Here is a 22,835-nt window from a genome sequence, read left to right as displayed (position 1 = left end):
CTCTTGGTGCTAAGTTACTCCATCTGCAGCTAAGTAGATGTGACATGGTTCATGACTTAGAATGCAAATGAAATGAACAATATAAGCTTCATACAATTCTTGAGTGAATTCTACAACATTAACTAAGTCTATCACAAGAAGTAATACACTCCCTTTTTGTCCTCCTTCTCACTAGTCTTAACCTAAAACGGTCTCTTTTTGCAATGCATGCAAAAATCCCAACATTTATCCTCCTTGACTTAAAATTAGGTCTCAAATTGTTCTCTTGTAATTTCTCACCTTGACACATATGGACCCTCTTCCTTGCATGACATGAATCATAGACTATAGTGGCCTTGTCAATGAAACAAATCCTAATCTATTGCTACAAACTCTACCCTCAATGTCTATGAGAAAATTCTCTACATTTTTCTTTATATCTTGACCTCCAATAGGATTTCAATTGGAGTATCTTCAAGTAGAAGCTACTAGTAGAAACAATCTTGCAAATAGTTGAGAAAGAGAGCCTAACATTTGCTTCTCTTATAATCTCTTGTAAAGATAACCTAAGATCTTCATCTATCATCTCATATTCTATTCTTATCATAACTCTTGTAATTTTTTGTAGATGACCTTTGCAAGGAGCATCCTCAATATGACCTCAATATTGAGCATCATCAATATGAACATCCTCAATATGACCCTCATCTCCCCCCCTCCCCTCCTCGTCCTCCTTGTGAATCCCCTCTCTTCACCACCTCTTGAACTCTTGGCTTTTCTACCCTCAAAGTTCTCACAATCCTCCCATAATCCTAGTATGCTATGTTGCAAAGGTTGTAAATCTTCTTGTTCAACTCTTCCTTTGCCTCTCTTTGACGGCATGAAAGCACCATTGTGAAGACAATCAACTACATTGACTATGTCAAAGAGGATATAAGGACTTATTGTACACAACTGAACAACTTTGAAGTTGTACACTCATTTCTATTGCTATAAATTTAAGAAGGTGTTAGGAAGGTGAAAAACTAATGCCACTTCCTTTTGGCCACATGGATCCTTTTAAAGATTTAATTTTAGGACCATTTTATTATTTTGTTTAATTTTATTTTTCATGTGATGTCCAGTAACAGAGATGACATTGGTTCAAACATTTCATCAAGCATTTCATTAAATCACTACATTCTAATGTCCATTTGTATACTACTGCTCTTGCCATTGCAAGGTATGTTCCTTCATTTGGTAATGTAAAAAGCTATTTTTACAAGAAATGAATCAAAAATTATGCTAAAAAAAATTATACATATATATATATATATACTCGAAGAAAATTAATACTCCTCAAAAACTTGACATATTCATCATATCACATTTAATAGTAAATAAGGCCACAACCAACAGCTCTATGGAAGGGATGCAAAGAAGCTTCTTAAGTCTGAATAGTTGCACGTTCAACTATAAGAAATATTGAAAGTTTGAAGATCTCCACTGGATGGGTGCTCACAGTAAGTTTTTATTTTTATTTTTTATTATTTTTTTATAATCTGCATATTCTCAAACTCTAATATTGGTGGTAATCTCTGTAGTTTATCCTCCACACAGTGTTAACTCTTGCATGATCCCCACACTATTGCAAGCACCCATCCTGATAAAGATATTCAAAGCACACCTCCCACCCATGCACACACACAATGTGTCCATTAAAATGAATGACAAAATTCCTCCCCCCTCCCAAAGTGCTGCAGAAGTTGCTGCAGAATGTTCCTCAAGATTCACTTCCAGATATCCTTCTCCACTGGCTCAAACCTCCCTCAATTCTGGCTCTCTAACTTGAGCATAGTTAGATAGCTAGCTAGCTAGGCAGCTAATCCTAAACCACTGGAAAAGTAGCATCTGGAGGAGTCAACCCAGCAGATTGCAATCTCCATAAAAACAGGGCAAGCAAGGAGAGCCAGTGTGGAGAAGAGAAAGGAAGGAGGGAAGGAAGGAGACACAATGGAAAGAGAGCAATGTAACATTAATGTAGCAATGGATCCTTCATGTTTTCCTGCAAATCTTCTTCATCCTCAACTCCTTTCACGTGCACACCCCCTGTGCCATGTCTTCCTCCCCCCAATCCCCTTGTTCCATGCCCCACCTCCTTCCCCTACCCATCTCATCCCCAGGCAGTAGAAGAAGAAGCAGGGTGAGAGAGACAGAGAGAGCTCAGGAGGATTACAAGGAAAACATCCCCTGCACATCCGAGATACCAGATCCGATCACAGCACAGCACAGCACCAGGATAAGATCCTCTCTCCCCTTCTCATCCCCCCCTCCCAACCCTAATCCCAATCCAACCTAACTGCCTGAGACAATGACAATGCCTGACTTTACTATTAGTGAAGGGTACCAACAGGCAGAAAGAAAGAAAGAAAGAAGTGGCTTCTTACTGACTTGAGAAGGGAGAGTTTTCAACATAGGAAAGTGGGTTTCCTTCAATTAGCACCTCATTATCAGGACTTGGTATAGGGTAAATTAGTTGGGATGATGTGGGTGATTGTGGCTCTATTGTGATTTTCTCTTTCTTTCTTTCTTGCTTTCTTACACCATCAATGAATAAGATGCTGAGATCTCTCACAATGTATGGTTCATTCCATAAATGCATATGTTCTTGTAGTACAGAGTTGTTGAACCATTTTGATATTATTATTAGCTTTTACTCCTTAATAATTTATAAAAACCAAGTTTTCACTTGATTTCATGCTTTAGATTTGATGATTCTCTAACTTTACAGGTCCCTTTGAATTGTTTTCAAACTGCATGGCTATCATGAGTTTTGTACTTCTAAAACTAAAACTATGATAGAATATGCATTTCATGTGTCTACAAGCTAAAGATGCACCATAGTATCTTTGTGATTTACAGTAACTGGTACGCTTGAATTTTAAACATCATATTCTTATACACCCCACTTATGTATATTTAAAATCATAGTTTAAGATATCAGTCACAATTGAAACATTCAGAATAGTGTTCATCTATTTTAGAATGTAAATATTTTCTTAGCAATAATTTTACCTCAATCATAGAAAAACAATGCATCCACAGGTTCCATATATGGAAATTTAGTAAGCATTATTATTAAATGACTTGTAAGTCAAGTAGATCCGCTGACTCTTCCTAAGTGCAAGCCCTTTCTAAACCACATAGCTATGCTTCCTTTTCTTCTTGGATGATTGCTCAAGAGTGCAAGGAGTGGAGAGTTGATTGAACAGGGGACCCTTGTAAACAGCCAGTGAATGTTGTGAAGAAGCAAGAGGAGTGAGTAACAAGGAGAGATTCTTCATGGGACCATGGCCTGGGATCAGCCAAGCCAAGCCAAGCTCAGCCACAGACAGATATTGAGCGACTCCACCACCCAACACTACCCAAACACACACTGCCAACACCACCACCACCACCACTTCTCAACACTACAGTGTTGTCCACCAAACGGCCGTTTTGCATTGGAATCCCACCCCCCCCCCCCACCCCTTCTTGGATGGTGCAACCCACAGAGATGAAAATGATGCATTGATGGATTGAAAGATAAATTGAAGTAAGGAAATGGAGAGAATTGTATGAATGATAAATGAACATCTCCCTCTACTATTTTTCTTTTCTTTTTCTCTTTGCTTTGCACCACCAACCTTACTTCTCAACTGAAGGGGAGCACAGACAAGCATGCAGGGCCCAGGCTTCACAAACCCCCACCCCCAGCCCAAGGACATAGACAAGAGGTAACCTATCCACCCAAGTCCACAGAATGGTGGATGCTTATTATCACTAGGTAAATACTGAATGCTTGCCATGCTTAATAGGGAAGTACCGAGACTTTGATTGCTGATGGCTTAATAAGACCTGCATCTGTTGACCATTAATGATCAGCTTCATTCTCTCTCTTGCTTTTTTCTCTCATTCTGTGGTGACCTGCAAATCCTCATCTGCAATGGCACCCTGGAGTCAAGGCTGATAGCTGATGGCTGATGTTCCAGGGAGCTGTGGAATAAAATGAAAGAAAAAGAGTGCAAAGACTTAGAAAGAGAGAGATTTGATGTCTCAAATTGGATCTTCCTTGACTTGTAACTCCTAAGAGATGGTACCTCAATGGACATTGTCCCACTTGCCTTTGCAACAAGGTTTCACATTCTATCACTACTCAAATCCAAGTGTGCCCATGTCTATCACACTCCTATCTTCTAATACTTGATAATTTCTTACAAGACTCTTTCTCTGGATTTATTATTATTGTTATTTTCCATCATGCTTTTTACAGTAGAAAAGAATTGCCAAGAAATAATAACCTCAACTTTTATGGTAACCTGCAAATAAAAAGTTACCAACATTAAGATTTATATGCACACTTGGAAACATCCTGAATAGAGCTGAAACTCCAACATGTGACTTATCCATTATTCATCACATGTAAAATGTGGTTTAGGTCAAATTTGTGATATCCATTGCATGCAATCATAGCCCAAAAATTTCTATCCAATAGATTTATATATATATATATATATATATAAGGAAAAAGGAGAAGAATAACAGTGTAACATGTGGGAGACTACATGCAACAAATCTTTCAGCCCCCCCCCCCCCACTATTTCATTTTATTTAGGGAAATGGGGGAGTTGTGTAGTGAAGATCTGGGTAGAACCCAAAATTCATGAGGAGCATGGTGCCTGGTGTGGATTCATAGGCTGGCAACAGAGGGTGGCATTGGACCCCCACCCCACCTCATGGCAGTCACATTCCTTGGCCCTCCTCCCTCACTCCCTCTCATACACTCATACACACATTCAGAGGAGGAAGTGAAGGAGGAGGGGGAAGGACTTTCTAGGTGGGTGAGTCTGGGGGAATGTGTAATGGAGCTGTAAGTGGGCTCCATTGACTGCTGCTAGACCACTGCTGCTGTTAGAATGCATGTGTTGTTACAGGGATGAATGTGTAAGAATGATGTACCTGTCAATTCATTTCTCTCAACCTCCCTCACTCCCTCCTCCTTGTGCTGGGTAGAGCTAGTTAAAGGAGAAGAGGACAATTAGGCCAAGTGTGTATATATATATATATATATATATATATGTTTTTCTATATATATGTATATATTTAGAAGAATAAGAGAAGAAGAAGAAGAGAGAGAGAGAGAGAGGGTGAAAGGAACAGCCAGCGCATAAAAAACATTCTTATATCCAGCACAGAGAAAGGGGGAGAGGAGGGTACTTATAAATATCTAAATGATTGCCATAGGGATTGCTAGTAGAATGGAATTAGACGCTGGGCTGACATGGGAAGAAGATTGTAGATGCTGGGCATCACTTGTACCTCTGCACACTTCTGATACCCTGAGTAAAATAGACCCATTCTTTCATCCTTATTCCATTCCCCCCACTTTTCCTTTTTTTTTTTCTCCCTTCTTCTCCCACCCCTTGATTTGGGGATGATTTCCTGGCTTGCTTATTCCCCGTAAAGGACTTCATTCAACAAAAAAAATCTACAGTGAAAACTGTAACACACTTGGATAGACGATGGTCGCAGTAAGAAAAAAACAACCATCACCTGCGCAGTCAGTCAAAATGCAAAAGGAGACTCCGCCAAAACTCTTACCCACTATCTATCCATGTAAATTCCCCCACTCGGCTTGACCCCTGGCACTGACAGAAAATAGAGTTATCTATAATTATGGTTTCTTCTATTTATTTGTATTCACACTTACACTTTTATATACACACACACACAGAGAAAAAAAAAATAAAAATAAAAAAAATATATATATATATCTATATATATTAGCATGTGTAAGAGTGTCTGTGGGGCTGCAGTAGAGAATTTTGAATGAACTGTGAGCACATCTAACTGCTGGCAGTCAGTCAGGCAAGCAGGCATGAGTGAACCAGAGAGAGAGAGAGCGATGGGCAGGGACACGCAGCATCGTTCACAGTGCTCTGGACTTGCCTGAACTGGCACACACGGCATTTTCTCATGAAGTTGGATTCGGCAATCGAGAGATTTTGTCTTCCCCCCCCCGTCCGCTCTGCTCCACAGCCCGGCACGGCTGGGCTGCGAACAAGGAAGAAGCAGCCGAATCAGGCATCATTCCCCTGGTAGGGCTCCGCTGATAATGCCAATTATAGAAGATGGAGAAATCTTTCGGAGGGTTATTGGGTAGTATAAAATTGGGGAAAGTCAACATGCGATCCGACTGGAATCGCATAGTTGTACGACGGGAGAGAATTACAGGTCAAGGCTGCGTGGCGGGGGTTGCACAGCGATGGATGGCCTTCAATTTCGGGAAAATTGTCGTATATTTCTCCCTTGAAAGCAGAAGGAAGATGCAGCGATCTCCCGCCCTGCGACCTGTCTGTGGCACCACCCCATAGCTGCTGCTGCTGCTTCACATGGCTCCGATTCCTCGAGGATGGGCCCTCGCGCCTTCCCTCCGCACCTCCAACGGCAATCAGCGCCTGATTTTGTCTGCCGTTGCTTTAGCAGACCGACCCTCGTATTTTTGGTTGTGTTTCCTCTGGTTTGGGTTTTGGTGGAGTGTTGTTGGCTCCATCCCACTTGATCTTCCCAGCAGCTGTCGGTGCTTTCTGCCTCCTGCCCTACTACGGAGAGGCCCTAACTCTGCCCACCAGTACTCCATCGTCGAAAAAGTCCGCAATGATACACACCAATCGACCCTGTGAACTGTTTTTTTTGCCGTTGAGACTCCAACCCAAACCTCACCCAGATAAAACTTTATAGTTGTGGATACTCTCATTTATGTGGCTTCCAGTCCCCGACCGTGAACAGTTTTTATTTATTTACTGTGATTGTGTAGCAAATGTGCAACCATTCCATGTCTGCAGTGTGCACTAACGTCAAGAATAGTTTACTGCATAGCAGCTCCAGGACAGTAAACTATTAACCGCGAGGTTTCGATTCCTCTTACACAGACTTTCCATGGCGTTTGGATTGCTTAGGCTGTTGATGTGGCATGTGCACATGTGCCCTCACGGTGGGTTACGCAACCTTCATCTCAAGTTCCAACCCGCGTATCGGATTTGCTCCGAACTCAGGCTGGTAGATTGGATTAGCCCAAACTAGACTAAAGTAGACTGGATTTATATAGCTCCACTTGAATCATTGGATCGATTGATGGGGCCCACTTCCCCTTGGAATCATGTTGATCATTTGCAACAGTGCGTTGCACCAATTGGGTTCTACGGACAAATTTGTACCATTCCTACTGGTCCGTCTGCAGGTTTATTCTTGGTTAAGGTGAGAACGGTGATGTCAGCTAAAGGGATTACAAGCTTGGTGGCTTCCTCAGGCACACCGTGGACCCGGATCCTTCAACAGGTAATTGAGGATGTTAAAAAATAAAAGATCTCTTGAGCTCATGTGTCAAGACGGATATCGCGATAAACGATACCATTACATAACCCTGCAAATCCCATGGATTCCAATCATGGCTTCACTGATGCACGACTGAGGCATATTCATGCACCGTAGCTTCGCTTCAAATCTATCTCTTGCACCACTGTTTCATCATTTCAAGACCAATTAGATTTGTAGATGTGGAGAGGGCTGAAATCCTGCAATAATCGCATGTAAAGCGCTTGCCTCTGCTCTTCTCTGCAGCATTTGTTGCACTGCTAATCAACACAATTGCTTGCAAATGGCGGAGTAAATGTCTTGTGGCACTATCCATCTGCAAGTAGATATTCCATAATTTCACATTGTGCAAGTACTCGGGCCCTCGACGGGGACCACACACCAGATCGGAAGACCGCCATAATGATGCATCTGAAATCTGATTAATTTGATGTATTGAAATTATATTAAAATTAAATTATCTAGAATACACTGCTCAATTCATTAACCATGTGGACTTGATGGCACACAGATAAGGCTTGGACTCATCAGAGTTTGCAAGATTTCGAGACAGCATTCAACCATTTGGTCTTCACTGCGTGAAGAAACGGCTCGTCTGTAACATCCGTCCAAGTGAAAAAGGTGACGTCCTCCGATAGAAAAAGACACAAAAGAACAAATCTTCCAAGTCTAGAGTGCGGTGCTTTTTGTCACACATTTAGTTAATTACTGGAATGGTAAATAACACACCTAAATACAGGATCTGATCCTACATGAGAATGCCTATCAAACGAACAAATTAAGGATCTGATATATGATGCTGCTGAGGATTTCTATCAACTTCATAGCAAGAAGCTTTTAAAAAGAAGGCAAATCTCGGGACATTTTGCGAATTGAAATGCTGTTCTAGGACGAGTAGAGCATTACCATTGGATTACCACATGGTTGATTTCTTGCTAGGATGGTAAACACCCCACATCTTGGCAAGGTAAAATCCCAAACACATTACAGAAATTCTTTTTGTTTTAAGAACATGAAAAACGTGCCATCTACTGCTCATACTAAAAAAAAGTATGTAACAAACTGACTTGATTACATAGGATGCGCAAAAAGGACTAAATCCAGGAGTTGAGCGCATTATTTACGAGTTCACAAAACAGCTGTATTGGGAGTATAACTAAATGTGGCCTTCGTTCATAACTTAGACACCGGAGGTTTTGACTGGCGTCTATGGACATCAGGTCCGGTACCTGCTTTAACTTGCCGTGTTCCTTTCGACACATTTGCTGCAGCTCTGAAAATGATTTTGTGAACCTCATCAAAATGTGGAGATGTAGCTTTTTTTACCGCGGCTATCCATGCAGTAACACGTTCCTTGGAGCTCAACAGCGCCGCAACTTCCTCCTCACCTAAGACCTGCAAAAATAAGTTGAACACTCAAGGGACTAATAATTGTATACAACAAAGCTTTCTGAATCTAAAATTAATTACACTCAGGATAAGTACATCCAAGCATTCCTTCAAGAAGAACCATGCACTCTTTGTAAGAGCAGTTATTACGTGGATTCAGGAAAAAGAAACTCTATACGAAGAAGATGAAAATGAATAATAAGCAAGTTACACATATTGGTGGGTCAAAACCTGCAGCTGCATGATCTCACAAACAAGACTCAAATCAGCAATAGATGGCTGCCTCCCGCCTGCTAGAAATGGATAACCTTCTTGCAACCACACTGTCTCTAAGACTTGCAATGACTGCTGAAGTATGGAAAGCCCTTCCGCTGCTGCCCTTGGGTCTGCTTTGACCCCTACTATCGGTGCTAATACTTTGTGGAACACCAGGGTCACTGCCACACTCCCCATGCCCAATATACTTGGTTAATATTGGGGTCTAGAATGAAACTAGGCTCGTGATGTTACTAATATAGAAAGAACATTACTGACGTCAGTGCGCCTGAGCTCCAGTGTTTCCAACACTTCCAGAAAAGTGTTAGTGATTGTAGCCCTTTCCGATTCACTCTCGAGTGATTGTACACAAAGACAATACAAAAAACTGCAATAGAGCAGGTTCTCGCTCAGAGGACACGTACTGGAACCACGTCGCAGATTTAAATGGTGCCAATCCAGCACAGAATTAATCTTTGATCTCCTTTGAACGTCAGTTGGGTACCTTAACAGCCGAACAAAGGCACGAGGAAAATATTGAAACCTGGTCAGACTTCACAAGGCAGTTCAAGCAACTAACAACAAATTTCCCCTCACTCCTATCTGAAGAATAATCCAAGGTAAAAATAAAGGAGCGGGAAAAACTATACCAGTGGTCAGCTACGCCTGGACGTGTTGCTGCCAAATACTCCATAATAGCATGACTGCAGGCAAAGTGCCATCAGACACCACAACTTTTAATAATGCGTTGCTAAAGAAGAGCACTGCTGATAAGGTGTTAAATAACCAAAGACGGGAATCGACACTCATAAAGTTTCAATTTGATTCTAAGAATATGAACCAGCTCAGCAGAAGAAAATGAATCGACAAAACTTCTCCTATTAAATAATTTTCATACTAAATTTTGCATTCCAAGTGGATGTGATGTTCAAAATCCAGGAAACATCAGATCCAACTGACCTTTCCGCAAGCTTGAAACGGCCGTCAACAATACACGGAACTTTTCCCAAGGGATTGATTGCTGCACGTTGCAAGTATCAACTAAACCATGAAATGATGCCACCAGGATCATAAGAAAGAGAAGACAGCTAGGAGCTATTAATGAAACCATGAAACTTATCTCTTGCAGGACATGCTGTGATCCTTGCAGATACCAAAGAAACCTTATGGTTACCGAGCTGTCAGGTGACAATAATCAAATAACTACGTCTGATGTTGGAAAAAAAAACCTAAAAACAAAATCAGAATCAAAATCAAAACTATTGTGTAGAAGGACCTGCAATGTTATCAGAGAATGCACAATCACTAACCTTTGAACTCTGGCGTTTTATGGTCCCCTTTCTGGATATTAATCAGTTGCTGGTCCACATCAATATTGTTAACCCTGCGATCATCCATACTCAATGAGGATCTTAACTAACTTATCTCCATGGCTAAGTCATCGCCACCGATTAAAAAAACCCAGCAAGTCAATGCCAGCGTCATGTAACTATCCTGCAGGTAAGGACCTCAAACCTGCAGAAGAGGAGAACAGCTCGACTGGGCTGGGACATAAGATCTGCATATAACTTCAGATTGCCTGATGGTGCCATGGCCACAACGAAACACTGCCTTCAACTCTCTAGCCCCTTCACCAAGAACTCCAGCAATAGCTATTCCAGGACATATGAATTATCAAGGAACACTGCAACAATTTCAAAACAATTCGAGAAACCGTTCACAGAACCGGAATCTCTACACTACAAAAAAATTCCAAAAAGAAAGTATACACATTCGCATCGAAAATTCATACAAGAAGTAGTTGCCTCCCGTTAACTTCCACACGGGTTTAGGGTTTAAGACAGCCTAGGTTATCAAAGGCCATCTACAATCTCGCTGCGTGATTCACACACAAGCCCGTATCACGATAATACGCAGCGATCCCAAAAACCGACAAGAACAACAGAATTCTACATCAATTGCGTAACATGATGGCCCAATGCTTCAGCAAGTTGGAAACCAAAATCAATCGTCGACGAAACAGGCAAATTGACTATCCATTCAATTAGCAACTAGAGGTGAAAGTGTTTCGAACCTTGTTGGAATCTGCAACCCGGCAGATGAAAATTCACAATCAAAAACCCACCTTCTAAGCTCTTCTATACAGATCGGAAACACCAGCGCCGGATCGAAAGCCACGAAATAAAACAAAGCTGGCGCATCGCGGGGGAATGCTCCTCTCCGGCACTCACTCACTCACTCTCTCTCACGTCCAATACGTTTTGAAGGCACCGTTTCAAAAATTAGCTCAAAATTTTAAGAGGACAAAATGAGGTGGATTGTAATTTTTTTTCTACATGTTATGAAGATTTTTTTTACATAGAATGTGCAATACGCTCACCTCAAGAGGCGATTTCACAATAATTAATAAAATCATGTCCAAAATTACTAGAAAAAAAAAATAAATAAATAAATTAATGTTTGTTGTGATTGTTAGAATCAAGATATAAGCTAATATATTTATATTTATAATAAAATAATCATTTGGCCTCTTTTTACTTTGTACTATCTGCAATGATCAAGGCTTTTAAAAGATAGTTTTCTTTACTAAGAAAGGACCTTTTAAAAAGTATTTATAGTATAACCTTTTAATATAGGCTTTTAGATAAAAAAATCCCATAAAATATACATATAGTTATAATGTCATTTTAAAGATGTTTTAATTTTGTGAGTGTGATAAGAATAAACTAATTCTTGCTTCATGTTTTTAAGATAAATGAGTCTACCAGAAATGGGATTTGAACAAACAAGCATCACTACATGATATAAAATTATCTACAACTATAGTCATATTATTATTTTAATTTCTTTTATTTAATTTTTAATATATTTACATATGTATCAAATCTTTTGATATGATTCATGGATTTATGTCCTATAATATTTTTGTAAATGTTTACTAAAATTTAAATAAACTTATAAAAGAATCTAGTAGTTTCTTGAAGATTCGGAATATTTATTCCAAAACTATAAAATCATTATAATTAACTCTAAAAAAAATTATAGTAATTATTTTCTTTATTTTTATTTTTTATAATTTGATTAACAAGCAAATAAAACTTTCAAATTAATGTTTTCACTACCTTCAATGAGTTTTTGAGGCATTATATTCCAACAAAACAAAATCCATTATGAAATAATAAGTCTTCATACTTAAAAAGTTTAAGAAAAATTATACATATTTTTACAAATGAATATTTTGATTATTAATCTTAGTGCCAAATTTTATGTGTATTTTAATTTCTATAGTAAAATTTAAATAATATCAAAATATTTATCTATCTTTTTAAATATAATTTTAATTAAATACAAGGATTATATATACATATATATATATATTTCTCACTTTTACATATATTTTTGCATGTATGAACCTATTAATATAATTTTCAATTCAATCACATTTCTCTTTTATTACTTCTTTTTTTTTTTTTTTTTTTTTTTTTTTAATCCTATCATTTAATATATTATTATTATCATTTTTTTTGATATGTTATTTGCTATAATTTAATATAGTTTTAATTAAGAATTTTCGTTTATTTTTTTTTTTGCTCATAGCTTTTATATGTAGAATTCAAATTTAAAATATTAATATATCACAATTTTTAACCAAAGCTCTAGTTGTCAAAACTTCATAAACATTTATATATGTTTGTTTATGTCTTGTGTTTATTGTTTTGCAAGTGTCACTTTAAAATATATATATATATATATATATATATATATATATATATATATATATATATTTTCATACAATTTTTTTAAAAAATATATTTATCAACTTTGAAATAAAATATTTTTTTATTATAGTACTTATAATTATAAAAGATAACTATTATATTTGTTTTGTGGATTAAAATAAAAATTCTATTTACCACTACTATTATTAATCTAAGTCTTATTATTATATAAGCTAGTAAATAAAAATACCATATAGAATCTTTTGAAGAATGAAAAAATTTACCATATAATTATACAAGTTATAGAGTGATTTCATATTATATTTATAAAACTATTAGAAGAAGTTTCTTTAACCACACAATATTTGTAGTTCGAAATTATGTTTATATAATTTCAACATTATTTTCAATAGAAAATTTATCTAATTAGTCTATTTTTATTTAATTATACTTTCTTTAGTAATAGAGATATTTTTGATATCATTCTCTTCTCTTTTCTTTTAGAAATGGCCTCTATTAAATTAGAAAATAAAAAAAAAAATCAAGATGTTTAACAATTTGACATAGTCTAAATACTTTAAATAGTTTGCTAATAATTCTATTCTGTGCTTTATATTAAGGTGTTTAATGGATCATTTGAAATATTAACAATGTTGTAAAAATTATACCCAAATATATTTTTTTATTGTTAATTCTTCTTTGACTACTTTCAAATAAGACAATAAATTTTTTTATTATTTGTACTATCTACTTCTAGAAATACTACCAAGCACCATATTTAATTTAAAGTTGTATTAATAAGTATTTATTTTTTTATCATTAATTTTTTAATAAAATATATGTATTTTTTTTTAATAATCTATATTTTCTATTAAAATTTTAATATTTAAGATCATAATAACATATATAATTTATTTAAGAATATTTCAAATTGATTTTTTTACAATGAAACCATTGATTATTAGTTTTTTATTTTGATAAATAAAGATCCATAAAAAACTATTATAAAATTAAAAAATAGCATATTAAATATCAAACTAATTTTTTAAAGCTTTATCATATGTTATTTTATCATTAATTAGTACTCTTTATTCATTTTTTCAAATGATGTATTAAATAAAAATATACATATTTATTTTATTATTCTAAGATATAATTTCTTTGATTTCAAAAGAATAGTTTATTTTTTAATATAAATTACACTTCTATTATTTGATACAAGATAATAATATCAAGTCATATAAATCCAATTTTTTTTTTATTTATAAAATTTATAATATTAAATATAAATTGTGATAAAGACATGGTTTATTGAACTTAAAAATAAATCAAAATATATGATATTATAAAATAATTTAGATTCTTTAAATTCATATAAATCATAATTAAATTAAAAATATTTATAAAATATTGATTTTTTTTTAAATTAAATATTTTAATACAAGATATTAATAATTAGAGTCTTATTTATAAAAAATCCATGTAGTTATTTTTTAAATATTACAAAGCTTGTAAGACAAGTGTTTAAGTTATCAAATGCTTCTATAATAGTTTTTAGATTCATAAAACATTTAGAAGATGTCTCATCAATTAAATGATAAACTATACAATATTTCTTGATCCAAATTGCACTTAAGATGCTTTTATAATGTTTTACAAGGAAATTTTATCCACATAATTCACTTCCATTTACTTCTATTTACTTGAGAAGTATAGATGTTTGTATAAAAGTTTTATTTTTAAGGCATTTAAATAAGAAGATTGTATAACCAATGTCAAATAGTGTTATAAATACAATAAAAACTAGTAATTATCTAGATAAAAATAATTAAATAGAAGTAAAAAAAATTATGAAAATTATATAATATCTTATAGAGTAGCTTCTTAGAAGCCTTATAGATCCCAATTTGACTTTATACATGTTTGTAGATGATTGATAGATTGAAAATTTAGCTAATAGATTGGCTATATGGCATATATATAGAAAATTTGTTTTACAAAGTTAGACATATTTCTTCTAAGTTAGACGCATGTTGAAGGTCCTATAAAACATCATCACATAGCTTTTGGTTGGATAGTATATAAAGATGCAAGAGTAAGGCCTTTCTCTCTCTCAACAACTTCTTTCTTGCTTCTAGTCTAATTTTAAGAGTCTCTAGTTCTTTAGTCTTTGACAATAGCTACTCTAATTTCTTCTTGAATACATAGACTTATTTATTTCAATTTTATTGTCTTTATTTGATATATATTTCACTTATTTATTTACATTCTTTGAGATTTTATTCTTCATGGATTGACAAAGATAAACTTACAATATAAGAGCTTTTTTTATTTTGTTAATTAAGAATAGATTATTCTTTTTTGCTAATTAAGAATAAATTAATCTTTTTTATTTTTAAGACATAAACATATTATAAATTGTGGATTATTTATTTTTAAATTTATATTATTTTTAATATTTTAGAAATTCTTATGTCTTCTTATTTACTTGACTTAAGTGACAAAAGACAACTCTTCTTTTAATGAATTATCATAGCAAAGTTTCTTGAAATAAAGATTGCAATAATTTAAATGTAAGAATAAGTGAGGGAGTTAATGAATGTAATGAATCAATTGAATTTACTACTACAAAAAGTAATAAAATTTGGCAAAAATAGGAATATACAGATAATTGGAACTACATGAATATCTATACCAAATCATATTATTTCTTCTATAGTAGGAAATTACTTAAATATTAGAAAAAGAAAAATTATCTTGCTTAAAAATTTAATGGTATAAGATTAAAGTTTTAAAATTTTATTAATCATGAATAATTAGTTATTGAGCTTCAATCTCAAAGTTATCTTATTTAAAGATTACAAGTCATATTTATTAGAATACTACTTTCACGTTCTACTTTAATATAGTTTTTATTATTTTTAAACAACATGATCAAATACTGGATAATTTAAAAGATTTTTTGTTGAAATTTTGATCCATGTATGAAAAACATGATAGAATATGTCTTTGTCACGGACCAAAAATACAAACAAGAAATCTAAACAAGAAGTTCAAGAAGAAATGACAAGAACTAGATTATCAGATGAGTACAAGAGCAACGCCAAGAGAATTGAGCTAGAGCTTCAAGAGGTGTGTTGTCGAGACTGAAGAACTCTTCAGCCTCGACTCCTATATATACTACTGGCCTATGGTTCTAAGGAAGCGCATCAAAAAGCTTCCCAAGAACTATGAAGCTTCTCGAGCAACTACCCAAGAGCTAGGAAGCTTCTCAAGTAACTTCCTAGAATCTATTAGAATATTCTAAGAATCTTCTAGAGCCTTCTAAGGGAATCTTTAGGGAATCTTCAAAGAATCTTTAGAAAATCTTTAAAGAATATTCTAAGAGAATATTCAAGGAATCTTCTGGAAGTTTCTAGAGACTTCTTTCTAGAAGGTTCTAGAAACTTGTCTCTAGAAAGGTCTAAGGACTATGTCCCTAACATCACCTCCTCCTTTAGCTTCAAGGTCTCCGAGAAGCAATGTTATCGTCAGTCAATACCAACGCAAGAAAATGAAGATCTGTCGCATAACCTCTGCTATGAACTCCAATTGTTGTTCACGAGGCAAGTGATTCAATGGTCCTTGAAGCCAACGGTAGTGGCCCACGCCTTCAACTTCTGACCAAGCATGAACCTCCATGTCTTCATTGTGAAATTGTCCTGCAAACACTCCTTCTGGCTGACCATTGTAGGCAGGCTCGACCTCAAATACAATCACCAGCGATCTGTTGCTCGGAATCCTTCGACATCGTTGTGGTGCAAGCGGTTCTTCATCTCGCGGTCGTCTTCGTGAGCTAGTTGCTTGAGATGACATGACAAGTGTAGTATCTTGGCTATCCATATTCAAAGGCTAAAACAATAAGAACAAACTTGAGCTACTAACAAAGTTCTACGCTATCTTGGAGAGAATGACTACATCAACTATGGATTTTGGTGGTGCCCTCTCCTCTTTTCTGTTTTCTGGATGAGCAAGCTTCAGTAAGAAGCTATCGTCGAACCGGCTTGGGTTTCTCAGGATATTGTCGCTGAAACTCTTGTACCTTTTGTGGCGCATTCGCGAGATTTTCGGCCGGTGTCATGGACATACATTGGAAGATTCTTCGAATATTCTTTTAGAATATTCTCTAAAGATTCTCTAAAGATTCCTTTAGAAGGTTCTAGAAGATTCTTAGAATATTCCCTAAAGATTCTCATAGAAGGTTCTAGAATATTCTTAGAAGGTTCTAGAATATTTTGATAGATTCTAGGAAGTTGCACGAGAAGTTTCCTAATTAGTAGAAGTTGTTGGAGAAGCGTCCTAGTTAGCGGAAGTAGCTCGAGAAGCTTCCTATTCAGTAGTATATATAGGAGTCGAGGCTGAAGGGTTCTTCAGTCTCGACAACACATCTCTTGGAGTTCTAGCTCACCTTTCTGGTGTTGTTCTTGTACTCATCTGATTAATCCAGTTCTTCTTGAACTTCTTGTCTAGTTTTCTTGTCTGTATTTTGTATTCGTGACAGTTTGTCGAGACTGCATTTTCACTGGTATCAAAGCTAGTTCTTTCTTGTTAGAGAGTGGATTACCCCTCTTCTTGAAGGTGTGCTAGTGTTTTAGAGGTTGCGGATTACCCTCCTCTAAACTGATATCTCTTCTTTCTCAATATTGGAGCCTTATTCTTCTTAGAGAGAGTGGATTACCCCTCATCTTGGAGTCTTAAGGCGTTTTAGAGGTTGCAGAGTACTCTCTTCTGAACCAATATTGTCCTCTTGTCAAAACTCTTTTTTCTTCTTTCTGAAGGTTAGCCGAAGGTTAAGACGTTAATATGGCTGAAAGTTTGGAATCCAAACTAGACGCCATCATAAATGCTCTTGCCTCATTGTCACATAGGACAACAGAGATCGAAGGAGTCATGGTAGGACTCCATAACAATGGAGCATCTGGGATAGCGCCATCTAAAGTATATCAGCCTCAAACTTCTGCGCCAGAAGAAGCAGTTCTACCTTCAGTTCAACAAGATCGAGTAGTCCTACAACGAAAGGAGCCTCGAGTTAGTCTTCCGGATAAGTTTGATGGAACTCGTTCCAAGTTTCGAGGTTTTGTCAACCAAATCAGGTTGATAACAATTTTACAGCCCGAACGTTATCCGACGGAGGAAGCGCGTGTTGGGCTTGTTGGAACCTTGCTTACAGCACAAGCTCTGTCTTGGTTTACTCCCTTATTCGAGAAGCGATCGCCAATCCTGAGCAACTTTGAAACGTTCTTGGAGGCGTTTGCAGAAGCATTTGGCGAGCATGATAAAGTTCGATGGGCTACAACAAAGATCCGATCGCTACGACAAGGAACACGCTCTACATCAGTCTATGCCTCGGATTTCAGACAATTGGCAAGTGACATTAATTGGGGTGAAGAGGCGTTGGTGAGTCAGTTTTATTGGGGCTTGAAGGATGATGTGAAGGACTTGCTGTTATCTCTTCCTGATCCTCAAACGCTCAACGAAGCCATTAGCCAAGCTGTAAAGTGTGACAACTGCCTATTCCAGCGTCGCCAAGACCAACGTCCAAGACACCAAATGACTCGTTACGACGTGACTATGTCTGCAAATAGCTTAAACTCACATTCGGAGGCAACAGACATGCAAATCGACAAGGCGCATGTCCGATCTCTTACTCCAACAGAGAAGAAACGGCGTATGGAGGAAGGGTTATGTTTGTACTGTGGAGAAGAAGGTCACAAGGTTAGAAATTGCCCAAAGAAGCAAAATTGGCACCCTGTCAAGACTAGAAGTGCGATGATTCCGGAAAACGACGACGCCCAGCCACAGTAGGAACCGTGCGGCTGGACAATCTAATATCACGACAACAATCAGGTTCCTCCTTCTCTGTCCAACCTGCCCGTTGTTTTACAATTTCTTTGTTTTTAGGCCCTCAAAAACAAAAAACTTTAGCTTTATTGGATTCGGGGGCATCTACTTGTTTTTTAGATGAAGAGTTTGCTAAACGCCACAAGATCCGTTTAGTACAGAAGTCCAAACCTGTTCACGTAGAGGTGATAGATGGACGACCCTTATTGTCAGGCAACGTTACCCACGAATCAGAACCTATAGAAGTGGTGTTTAAGGACCATAGTAGTCACGTTGTTTTTAATATTATTAGAACCCTATCAAGCCCTGTTATCCTTGGTCTTTCTTGGTTAGAAGATCATAATCCGTCCATTGATTGGAGGCTACGAAGGATAACATTTCCTGAAAAAAATAATAATAAACCTGTTGGTAGAACCTACATGAAGAAATCCATGTTTATTGGAGCGAGAGCGTTCCTAAGATCGTCCAAGGAAGGCACACCATTTTTCATTTATGCAGCTCCAACTAGCAGCGAGAATATCTCAACATCGAATATACCAGAGCAATATAGGGATTTTGAAGACGTGTTTCAGAAGAAGAACGCCGATATACTGCCAGATCATCGACCATATGATTGCGCCATAGACTTGGAGGAAGGAGCGCAACCACCTTTTGGTCCAATATACAACCTATCGCAGACGGAGTTGGCAGAATTGCGGAAGTACATCGATGAGAATCTAGCCAAGAATTTTATTCGACATTCAAAGTCGCCAGCTGGAGCACCAATCCTATTCGTGAAGAAAAAGGATGGCTCACTGCGGATGTGCGTGGACTACTGAGGACTCAACAAGGTGACCAAGAAAAATCGCTATCCCTTACCTTTGATCTCCGGCCTCTTAGATCAACTTGGACGTGCAAGGATTTTTACAAAGATTGATTTAAGAGGAGCCTACAACCTTGTGCGAATCAAAGAAGGAGATGAATGGAAGACAGCCTTTCGTACAAGGTATGGCCATTTTGAGTACAATGTCATGCCTTTTGGTCTTACCAATGCTCCAGCGGTCTTTCAGCATATGATGAACGACATCTTTCGGGAGTACCTCGATGACTTTGTTGTCATCTATCTGGATGATATTTTGATATTTTCCAAGAATGAAGAAGAACATGAGAAGCACGTTTGTTTGGTTCTTGAAAAACTACGCGAACGAGGACTCTACGCCAAGTTGGAAAAGTGTCAATTTCACCAGAATGAGATGGAATTTTTGGGTTTCATTGCGACTACAGAGGGCTTGAAGATGGATCCAAAAAAGGTAGAAGCAATTATATCTTGGAAAGTTTCGAAGACGGTTAGAGATGTTCAGTGTTTTCTTGGATTTGCTAACTTCTATCGGATCTTCATCAAGAATTATTCTCAAGTTGCTGCACCACTCACGCGTCTAACAAGCAAAGACAAGCTCGAATGGGGATCACAAGCAGCAAAAGCATTTCAAGATCTCAAGACGGCATTCACTACGGCTCCAATCTAGGTACACCCTGACTTTGCAAAGGCTTTCTATTTAGAGACCGATGCTTCAGATTTTGCTTTGGGAGCTGTGCTTTCACAAATGGGCATAGACAAGAAGCTTCACCCAGTTGCGTTCTATTCACGGAAGTTCTCTGCTGCTGAGATCAACTACGAGATCCACGACAAAGAGCTGCTTGCTATAGTGGATGCCTTCCAAGAGTGGCGTCACTTCCTCGAAGGAGCTGCACATCCAGTGACTGTTTATACGAACCACAAGAATTTGGAGTACTTCATGACAGCTCGAATTTTGAATCGTCGTCAAGCTCAATGGAATATGTCTCTATCACGATTTGACTTTATTATCACCTACCGCCCTGGAAAACAACAAGGATTATTTGACGCATTATCGAGGAGATCGTATCTTGCGCCAAAGGCTGGAGAAGCAGCGTTTGATCAACAATGTACAACATTGTTGAAACCAGAAAAATTCAGGATTTTTGCTACTGTTGCAACTATCGATGACGGCTTCCTCAGCGAGGTACGTACTGCGACCATTGAGGATTCTATAGCTCTTGACATCAAACAACGTGTCGATAATGATAAGTTTAAGGTGGAGGGAGATCTTCTGTATTTTGAGGAGCGGTTGTATATCCCAAAAGGACCAACTCGACTCCGAGTACTTCAATCTCGCCACGACTTTCCAGCTGCGGGACATTTTGGATTCAACAAGACTTTGGAGCTCATTTCACGAGATTTTTGGTGGCCCCAAATGTGGAAGGATGTGAAGGAATTCGTCCTTTCTTGTGATGTTTGTTCAAGATCCAAGATCCCTCGACATCGTCCATATGGACTTCTCCAGCCATTGCCTATTCCGCACCGACCATGGTCTTCAGTTTCTATGGACTTCATTACGGACCTACCGCCATCGAATTCATTTGATAGCATCTTTGTTATGGTGGATCGATTTACAAAGATGGCGCATTTCGTGCCTTGCAAGAAAACATCGTCAAGTGAAGACACCGCAAGACTCTTTCTTGATAACATATATCGTTATCATGGCCTACCAGATGATATCGTGTCGGATCGAGGTACTCAGTTTGTATCCAAGTTTTGGAGGTCCCTCTTTGAGATATTGAAGGTGGATATTAAGCTCTCTTCGGCTTTTCATCCTCAAACTGACGGTCAAACGGAGCGGGTGAATCAAGTTTTGGAGCAATATTTACGATGCAGCATCAACTATCAACAAGATGATTGGACTGCATATCTACCGCTTGCTGAGTTCGCATACAACAACACTCTTCATGCGTCAACTCAACAAACACCATTCTTCTCCAACTACGGATACCACCCCAAGCTCGATTTATTGAGTTCTTCAGCAAATAACAACCCAGCAGCTGAAGGATTTGTGAAGCAACTATCGGAGCTTCAAGCGACGTTGAAGCTTCAATTGCAATCTGCTCAAGAGAGTTACAAGGCATCTGCAGATAAATATCGAAATGAGGCGCCTATTTTTAAAGTTGGAAGTAAAGTATGGCTTCTTCGACGGAATATCAAGACCAAGCGGCCATGTGACAAATTGGACTATCGGAGATTAGGGCCATTTGTTATCGGGAAGCAGATCAATCCGGTGGCATATCGTTTGGAGTTACCAGCTACTATGAAGGTACATCCAATCTTTCACGTGTCTTTGTTGGAACCTTATCGAGAGTCAGCTTTTCCCCAAAGAGTACAAAGTCCGCCACCAAGTATCGAAATTGAAAACCATGAGGAATACGAGGTGGAAAAGGTACTAGATTCATGGTGTAATAGGAGAAAATTGGAGTATTTAGTGCATTGGAGTGGATACGACATCAATGAACGAACGTGGGAGCGTGCCGAAAATCTTGCCAATGCGCCAAAAAAGGTACAAGAATTTCATCAACGATATCCTCATAAACCTAAGCCGATTCAACGATAGCTTCTTGCTGAAGCTTGCTCATCAAGTAGCATAAAAAGGGAGGAGGGCACCTCCAAAACCCATAGTTCGATAGTGTAGAACTTTGTTAGCAACTATAGTTTGCTCTCATCATTTTAGCCTTTAGACATGGATAGTCAAGATACTACACTTGTTATGTCATCTCAAGCGACTAGCTCACGAAGACGACCGCGAGATGAAGAACCGCCTGCACCACGATGACGTCGGAGGATACCGAGCAACAGATCGCTAGTAATTGTGTTTGAGGTCGAGCCTGCCTACGACGGTCAGCCAGAAGGTGTGTTTGGGGGACAGTTTCACAATGAAGACACAGAAGTCCACGCTTGGTCAGAGGTTGAAGGTGTTGGTTACTACCGTTGGCTCCAAGGGTCGATGAATCATTTGCCTCGCAAACAACAATAGGAATTCATAGCGGATGTGATGCGACAAATTTCATTTTCTTGTGTTGGTATTGACTGATAACAACATTGCTTCTCGGAGACCTCGAAGCTAGAAGAGGAGGTGATGTCATGGACATACATTGGAAGATTCTTCAAATATTCTTTTAGAATATTCTCTAAAGATTCCTTTAGAAGGTTCTAGAAGATTCTTAGAATATTTCCTAAAGATTCTCATAGAAGGTTCTAGAATATTCTTAGAAGGTTCAAGAATATTCTTAGAAGGTTCTAGAATATTCTGATAGATTCTAGGAAGTTGCTCGAGAAGTTTCCTAATTAGTAGAAGTTGTTGGAGAAGCGTCCTAGTTAGCGGAAGTAGCTCGAGA

The 22,835-nt window shown here is 37.4% G+C and overlaps 1 protein-coding gene across 6 annotated transcripts; it reads right to left on the bottom strand.

Moving 5' to 3' along the window:
• Positions 1 to 8,295: 8,295 nt before the first annotated feature.
• LOC112277674 (glutathione S-transferase T1) lies at positions 8,296 to 11,240 on the bottom strand. Of its 6 annotated transcripts, none has more exons than XM_024510268.3 (8): positions 11,090 to 11,240; positions 10,531 to 10,699; positions 10,326 to 10,399; positions 9,976 to 10,036; positions 9,666 to 9,719; positions 9,441 to 9,520; positions 8,992 to 9,197; positions 8,296 to 8,766 (listed from the first exon to the last, which is right to left on the bottom strand). In XM_024510268.3, the coding sequence occupies exons 2-8, from the start codon at positions 10,605 to 10,607 to the stop codon at positions 8,545 to 8,547; spliced, it is 774 nt and encodes a 257-aa protein (XP_024366036.1). In that variant the 5' UTR covers positions 10,608 to 10,699; positions 11,090 to 11,240; the 3' UTR covers positions 8,296 to 8,544. The 6 variants fall into 6 exon arrangements, with proteins under 6 accessions (XP_024366036.1, XP_024366034.1, XP_024366038.1 ...); XM_024510266.3 differs by having other exon boundaries at positions 10,531 to 10,667; XM_024510270.3 differs by having other exon boundaries at positions 10,531 to 10,594.
• Between the last annotated feature and the right edge of the window lie 11,595 nt (positions 11,241 to 22,835).

Source organism: Physcomitrium patens, chromosome 26 (assembly GCF_059467195.1).
Source record: "Physcomitrium patens ecotype Gransden chromosome 26, ASM5946719v1, whole genome shotgun sequence".
Classification (NCBI taxonomy): domain Eukaryota; kingdom Viridiplantae; phylum Streptophyta; class Bryopsida; order Funariales; family Funariaceae; genus Physcomitrium; species Physcomitrium patens.
The sequence above is the reverse complement of the archived record's forward strand: the minus strand, read 5'-3'. Positions and strand labels throughout refer to the sequence as shown.

Bases quoted from the DNA above. Each gene is read 5' to 3' on its own strand.
- LOC112277674 (XM_024510268.3), bottom strand. From the start codon at position 10,607: ATGGCACCATCAGGCAATCTGAAGTTATATGCAGATCTTATGTCCCAG. The intron at 9,720-9,975 runs GTCAGTTGGATC...CTTTGCCTGCAG, and splicing joins CGTTTCAAGCTTGCGGAAAG to TCATGCTATTATGGAGTATT. The intron at 9,198-9,440 runs GTACGTGTCCTC...GGAGTGTGGCAG, and splicing joins AAATCTGCGACGTGGTTCCA to TGACCCTGGTGTTCCACAAA.